The 7,928-nt window shown below is 38.6% G+C and overlaps 1 protein-coding gene across 1 annotated transcript; it reads left to right on the forward strand.

The window, feature by feature from the left end:
- Positions 1-3,125: 3,125 nt before the first annotated feature.
- On the forward strand, positions 3,126-4,468 carry LOC111611373 (dispanin subfamily A member 2b-like). The gene is made up of 2 exons (XM_023347771.1): positions 3,126-3,415; positions 4,033-4,468. The coding sequence occupies exons 1-2, from the start codon at positions 3,188-3,190 to the stop codon at positions 4,213-4,215; spliced, it is 411 nt and encodes a 136-aa protein (XP_023203539.1). The 5' UTR covers positions 3,126-3,187; the 3' UTR covers positions 4,216-4,468.
- The last annotated feature ends 3,460 nt before the right edge of the window (positions 4,469-7,928 follow it).

Consider the following 7,928-nt stretch of genomic DNA (forward strand, 5'->3'; position numbering starts at 1 on the left):
TATAACACTAAATGGAACCAAAACCACAACTGAAAGTGCATTAGCATTTTTCTACACTTTGACAAACTTAAGTCAATAAAAGTCTGGACTGGATTAGTGATGAAGATGAAGAAAACCAACTTTAAATGATCCCAAATTTCAATGGGATCCCTTTCTACTGAACCCAGTTCAAAAACCCTGGGTTCACATTGATACCTCAGTGGACCGAAAAAGATTTAAAATGACTATTTTCTACTTTGAAAGAGTGGAGTTCAGGTTGTAGCAACTCAAAAAAAGAAGCTGTTGTAATATGACGAAATGAAAAGAAAAACATCACACTGACTGTAAAATGTAAACTAGTTTGTTAGGACATCATATTCTAGACTCCTCCGACTGCGTGGCAGAACATGTCTGAGAAAAATGTCTTTCTACCAAACAAAAGTGGCTTCTTCTTTCCACGATGTCGAGTTGTGTTTTTCAGTCAGAGAGAAATCAATCGTGACGGCTACAAACGCAAAAGGTTTCAGACAAGAAGGGAAGGTACCATTGTTTCTAGATTGAGTCCGGATTTAAAATGAATATTTTTGCTGCTTTCAGGCCAGAGACAGGAAGGTGGGTCAGAGATCAGACGGAGCCAGACGTCACGCCTCCACCGCTCGCGCTCTCAACATCGCGGCGACCGTCCTGGCGTGTGTAGTAGTTGCTGTTTACGTTGTTTTACGTTGGTTGTAATCTTTGCCATGATTAAATGAGCGAACCATTGCTCAAGCTACAGATCCTATTGCAATCGCAATTATTGCCAATAACCAACTTTCAGATTGTATGATGGATTTTCCAACACTGTAACGCAGTTGTTCTGTTTTTGCTCTGGTGCCAAAACAAAGTTGTGACAGTGACACTAGTAGTAAAGTCTAGGAACTTAATTTCTGTAAAGTTTGCTTTTATGAAACCTGGAAGGGTGTTTTGTTTCATAATAATAATAACAACAATAATAAACATTATGCTCTTTAAAACACATAAATGTCCTTTCTGTCATGGATTGGGTTGATTGAGGTGGTGAGGATGGACATAGACCCAGGTTGATGTGCAATAATGATGGTTTAATGACAACCATGAAGAGAACAGAAATCCAGGCAGCACAGGTGAACAATGAGGCCAGTTACTCAGACACTCTGGTGGAGATGGGAAGACACAGGACTAACAAAGACTGACAGCAATGACAAGGACCTGACGGGGGACAGGTAGCACAGGTGGGCTAAACACACACAAGGGGATAATCAGGGAAACAAGGGGCAGCTGGAAACGATCAAAGGGAAACGAGACGACACAGGAAGTAGATTAACAGAAAACATACAAAAATCCACATCCTCACCAGTGATGTCACTTTGTAACGCGTTACTGACGTTGGGCCACTTTTTTCAGTAGACGAGTAATTTAACGTGTTTCTATTTCAAATCCAGTAGTCAGACTACAGTTACTTATCGAAACCACTTTGCGTTACTATCTTCTTTTGTAATTCAATTTTATTTAATCTACGTGTCTTTTGGAGTGACCCCCGTTTCTATGCGACAGTGTCAGCAGCGACAGAAATGTAAAAAAAAAAAAAATGGAGGGAGATGCACATTTTGTAGATGAAAAGATGCTGAGTTTCGGTCGCCAAATTCGTTTATTATAAGCGGCCTTGGGCTTGTTTTTGTCTTTCTAAAGTCGCTTGCAAATTTAATGAGTTCAATCAATCAAAATTTATTTTTATAGCACATTTCATCAGCAAGGCATTTCAAAGTGCTTTACATCATATCAAACACAGAAACACAATACAACATACTGTAGAATCAACAATCAAAACATTAAGTCAGGTTCCATCAATAAATTAGTAATTGATTACGTTTCAAATACAATCCTAAACAGGTGGGTTTTTAGTCAAGTTTGCATCCATAGAAGGTTTACCTGTTACACTCCTACTGTGTTATATGGAACAAAATACCTGTTGCTGTTTTTATTCCCACTCACGCTCACAATCACACAGGTTAAAATGATGTAGACAGCATTTTAATGGGCTTCTGGCACAAGGCTCCGTACACCTCTTTCACAGAATTTCGCTCTGGGACTCTGCCGTCCCTCATGGATTTTTGTGCAATTCTTTGGTACCTGTTAGTGTCTAGAATTTACAGTTGCGCTTTTTGGGTTTTTAAATCAGCAGACATAAACCCCAGAGTTTGTCTGACGTCCAGTTACTTTTAGTCCATCATTACCCGGATGATCCGTCCCGCTGTGTCTTTGTTAATGTTGAGTTAATATATTTGCTGTTGACGTCGAGCTTTGCGTTGCGCTCCAGAAAACTGCAAACATCGAAACCAATTTGAACAGCGCAACAAACGCGAAAACAGCCACGAGTGAACGTGTCCGTAAAGTTGTGGAACTAAACGCCATTATAATTATTAATATTAAGATTAGTGTCACAAATCTGTGCAGCATCTGAGCTGTGGAGCTGCAGGAGACGCGCTGTGTGCTGTTCTAAAATCCTATTTAGAGTTTTCTAGACAATGCAGGAACACACAAAACGCACAAATTACTAAAGTTTTTTTTGTACTGTTGTGACCATTAAATAATCTCCCCTTCAGTTCAACCTTATAAGTGGAGACACATTGTTGATGTTACAATTATAAAATAACTTGCAATTAAGAATTAGCAAAACTCAATGTAAGTTTCACATGTGGCAGAGCGTTGTTTTCAGCAGCTGCTGAGAGCAACTAAAAAGTTACTTTTAATGTAACTTAGTTACTTTCCAAATCAAGTAATCAGTAATCTAACTAAGTTACTTTTTCAAAGTAACTATGCCATCACTGATCCTCACACTTTCATTGTGTTCAAGGAGACAATTTATTTTCCAAAGGTAAAGGGGTAACAACTGCAGTTGTCCAAAAATACAATTTTGAACATGGCTGGTTGTGTACTAATGTAGTACTTCTTCCTCCCCCCTGTTGCTGCACCTGCGTGACCCAAATCTGACAACAATCATGTCGAATGCTTGTGCTGCAAAGCGACCAGAGATGAAAGTATTGTGGTTTTTGCACACCGACCATTTTGCAGTGGTGAAATTTCCAGTTAAGACGCGACCATCATAAAAAACAAACCCCACTCTGGACAGCGTTCCAGTTCTGTAACAGATCGTTCAGATCCTCGTCCACCTGCAGCTGAGCAGAGAGCAATGGATCCTGGGTACTCCTCTGAACCTTACCCTGTTGAGACCGTCCCACTGCAGGACAGGAGACATGAAGTGTCCCCTGGACAGCCTGGGGATCCCACAGGAGTTCAGTACACCGTAGTGAACGTCCCCACTGAGCCTCCAACTGATTATCTGGTCTGGTCGCTGTGCAACTTCGTCTATGGAAATATTTTCTGTCTTGGATTGGTAGCTCTCATTTATTCTGTCAGGGTGAGTTTATGATAATAGTTTCTCAGTAATTTGTCTTGAATGCAAACATTTTCTGTTTGTCCTTGAAAAACTGGCTTCTGATTCCCATTTTGGTAAATGGGTTTGATGCAGTTTGGACAAATTTATTTTTATTTTAATTTATTTTATTAAGGAATAAAGACAAATAGCTGTAAGTCACAGTGTGACTTCACAAAACTCAAATATCAAGGAATTTTTTTATTTTAAACAGTTTATTAGTTTTGTGTTTTCAGAAACAGAAAAAGGAACAGAAAATTGTTCCTTGTGCTGTTATATTACATTACATATGTAGAGAATAAGAAAGAAAAAACAAACAAAATATCAATGTAGTTCAATGCTATAAATGGCCTTTCTACTGAAACTATGAGTCTAGATTAAAACCCCACAATTTAGTGGATCAAAAGGCTAAAAACGGCTGCTGAAAAACCTTTAAACTTCCTATTTTTTACTTTGAAAGAGTGTTTTTGTCAAAAAATAAATAAATCAATGTACGATTTGGTAAATCAGAGACAAAAGTCCCAAAGATGCAGCAGCAATAATGGAGAGCCCTTTGTTCGCCATGTGAACCGTTTATTAGAAGAATATTTTTCTGCTTCCAGGCCAGAGACAGGAAGGTGGTCGGAGATCAGGACGGAGCCAGACGTCACGCCTCCACTGCTCGCGCTCTCAACATCACAGCGACCGTCCTGATATCTTTACTCGTCTTTCTCTGTATTGTTGTGCCCCTTGCTTTAATTGCAGAGACGGCAAGATACCATTATAGACATTACAGCTATAACTAAGTAACTTTTGTGAGGTATGAGGGGTTTTCAAACACCATGACTCGTCTGCTTTTCTGGTTTTATTTTGGTGGGTCAAATAAAACTGTAACAGTTGTACTAGTGGTGAGATCTGAGGCAACAAAGAAGAACTTCAACTGAATAAAGTTCACTGGCTTAAAATCTGCAATGTGTGTTTTAGCTCCGATGAATGAAAAGCTTGCATCATGATGATAATAAAAACAATCCTGTTCTCTGTAAAACACAGGAATATAAATTCTTTTGTGTGTAGAGTCTGTTGTGTTTTTTTAAACCAAAAACATATTTGGTGACGAATTGACAAAGTGAAGATAATAAAAACTAATATCTGACTGTGAAAGACAAAATGATGACAAACGAATCATAACATTTATATTATGTGATGCAGAATGGAGCAAACAATCATGAGAAAACCAGCTGCTCCAATCAGACAAGGTCACACAAATAAAGGTCACTTGTTCCCATGGTGAAATCACACTGATAATGGACACTCAGAGTATAAATGTTGACTTTAGTTCAAGTGTTTTCATGAGTCCATCTTCACTTCTAAGTTTAATCAATTACTTTTTTATGGATTGTTTAGGCTCTAGTGGCCTTTTTCTTCACAGCAGATAGATGGGATTGTGGGTAATGAGAGAGTTGAGAAGACATGCGGCACCTCGGAGGCCTCTGTACATCATGTCCTCTACCTCCTGTACCATCACCATGCCCCTAATCAATTACTTTGTTTGGGGGTTTTTTTGGCTCTAGTGGCCTTTATTTGAAAGCGGTAAGAAAGGAAAGATAAAGAAAAAGAAGGAAGACATGCAGCAAGGGTCACCAGGCCAGGAATCGAACCTGCAACGGTTGCGTCGAGGACTAAGGTCTCCTTATTTGGGTTGTGCTTAAGCCCTGCGCCTGCACAACACCCCTAGTCAATTACTTTTGAAAAGAACTACTTAAATTATTATGCAAATTCAGGCTTATAAAGATTCAAAGTTAATATTTGCTCATGTGCAAACACAAACAACTTATTAAGAAGAAAGACGCTGTACGTCGTACAAAGCAACTGGAAATGACAGGATTGCATACCAACTGTTGTTGAGTGGTCAAAGTTCCCCTGTTAAGCCAGGACATCATAAAACACCAAACCGTCTCCAGGTAGCGAGCCCGTCCTTTAACAGATTGTTCAGATCCCCATCCCATCCATGAGCTGAGAGCCATGGATCATGTTGATGAAGCGTCCCCTGGACAGCCTGGGGGCCCCACAGGAGTTCAGCACACCGTAGTGAACGTCCCCACTGAGCCTCCAACTGATTATCTGGTCTGGTCGCTGTGCAACTTCGTCTATGGAAATATTTGCTGTCTTGGATTGGTGGCTCTCATTTATTCTGTCAGGGTGAGTTTATGCTAATAGATTCTCAGTAATTTGTCTTAAATTAAGCATCTCTGAAAAAGTCAGAAATCACAGAGTGTTGAAACTGGATTCTGAATCTCCTTTTGGGTAACTGGGTTATTGTGCAGTTTGGACAAATCTGTTCAAATCTAGAGAATCATTTGAGTAATTTGAATTATAAAGGATTACAGACCAATATCTTTAAATCACAGTTTGATATATATGTCAAACTATATATACATATATATATTTCTACATTAGTTTAATTAAGTTTGTGTCTGTTTACCTCTAATTTGTTGGCTGCACACTGGAATTTCCCCACTGTGAAACTCTAGAAGGATATTTCTAAATCTATTTCTTAATGCCAACAGTGCCGGTTTCCATTTGTTTCTTGTTGTCATTCAGTTTAAAAAAAAACAAATGGCAAGAAAATCTTATTAAATGGCATCCTTCTGACCTTAAATAAATACAGAAAAGGAGCAATCAAACCGTTGAGGTACGATCCAAACCGGCTGCCAGCAGCTACTGTGAAACTGAAAGGAAACGGATTTTAAATAATATGAAGTTGAGGCTTCAAACAGAAACTTTTGAAAACAAAGCTGCAACTGACAATTGGGCTAAAACATCACATCTTCTGAAAAGACGTTCTGATCACAAATGGATAAATTACAAATTACGGGAAACAGATACAGACACGTCCTGCATCATTCATTTCTCTTCTTCTCTTTAAGTGTTTTGTGTCACTTGTGCGGTAATTCTGACAAACTCTGTAATGTGGAATTACTGAATTACATCAGAGTGTCATGTCCTGTTTACCACATGTCCTATTAACCGCAACCTTTGCACCTTTGCAACTGAAACTTTATTAGCCATTTTTTTTAAACTTTTGAAAGCAAAGGAAGCCTGAGTCACATCCTGTTTGTGTCACTGAAACACACAAAAGTAAAGAAAACAAACAAAAAAAAGGACAGCGATGAAGCAGGTAAACTAAGGAGATTGTATGTGGTTTGGTTTTTTTCTTGGTCATTGTTGAGCAGGTACAAGTGAAAATAAAAAAGAAATTAATGAGGCTGGCACTGCAAGTTGAATAAAAATAATAATAGAAAACATTTAAATTCTGTGACGTACTGACTACTTTCAACATTTTTGGCTACCATGACAAAAAGTCTGGACACCATCGCTTTAGAGCACATGTGTCAACATAGAGGCCTGGGGGCCAAATCTGGCCGGCTGCAGCTTTTCATGTGGCCCTCTAGGCTCCAAATTACGTCAGTAAGTCCCTCCACTTTGTCACAGATCCTTAAAATCAGCAAATCCTCACATTTTTTCTGATCTTACTGAAAATGTTCTCAAAATTGGCCAAAAACATGACATGTCTAGTTGTAGTCCGTGACCAGTGATGTCAGTAACGCGTTACTGATGTCGGGCCACTTTTTCAGTAGCAATCTAATCTAATCTAATCTAATCTAATCTAATCTAATCTAATCTAATCTAATCTATTTCAAATCTAGTCATCAGATTAAAGTTGCAAATCACTGTGCGTTACTATTTGATTTTGTAATTTAATTTGATTTCCTCCGTACACGTTTCGAGTGAGCGCCGTTTCCATGCGACAGTTCTCAGCAGCGCGACAGAAACGTAAACAATGGAGGGAGGAGGGAGATGCGCATTTTGTTGCTGGAAAACAGGACTATTTTGAGTTTCTGTCGCCAAGCCCGATTATTATAAGCAGCATTGGGCTTGCAAATTTAGTGAGTCGCGGGTTGTGGTTTGGACTTGTTTTTGCACGTGAAGTTGCTTATTTGGGCTTGAAAATAAGCAGAGACACAAAGCAAGCCCCAGATGTCATCCAGGCAGTTTTAGTCAGACTCTCCCTGTCCATTCTCTAAAATCTAAAATCTTCCAAAATCTTATTTAGTTTCTCACATAATAGTGGAACACAGGAAAAGATGCAGAAATTTAAATTTTATTTATTTTCTTTGGTACTGTTGCAACCATTAGACAATCTCCCCTTCAGGTTAACTTTATAAGTGGAGATACGTGTACGTAGCTGATATTACCATTATAAAATAACTTGTAAGTAAGTATTAGCAAATTTGAATGTAATTCTCACAGCTGGCAGAGCGTTGTTGTCAGCAGCTGCTGAAAGTAACTAAAAAGTTACTTTTAAAGTAACTTAGTTGCTTTCCACATCAAGTAATCAGTAATATAACTAAGTTACTTTTTCAAGGAGTAATCAGTAATCCGATTAAAGTTACTTTTTCAAAGTAACTTTGCCATCACTGTCTGTGACCAGTGCAGCAGTTAATAAAAAGTCACATTT

Source organism: Xiphophorus maculatus, chromosome 2 (genome assembly GCF_002775205.1).
Source record: "Xiphophorus maculatus strain JP 163 A chromosome 2, X_maculatus-5.0-male, whole genome shotgun sequence".
NCBI classification, from domain to species: Eukaryota; Metazoa; Chordata; class Actinopteri; order Cyprinodontiformes; family Poeciliidae; genus Xiphophorus; species Xiphophorus maculatus.

What these genes read in the sequence shown, in the direction of transcription:
- LOC111611373 (XM_023347771.1), top strand. Translation starts at nt 3,188, where the DNA reads ATGGATCCTGGGTACTCCTCTGAACCTTACCCTGTTGAGACCGTCCCA. An exon ending in CTCTCATTTATTCTGTCAGG is followed by an intron (nt 3,416 to 4,032) that starts GTGAGTTTATGA and finishes TTCTGCTTCCAG; the next exon opens with GCCAGAGACAGGAAGGTGGT.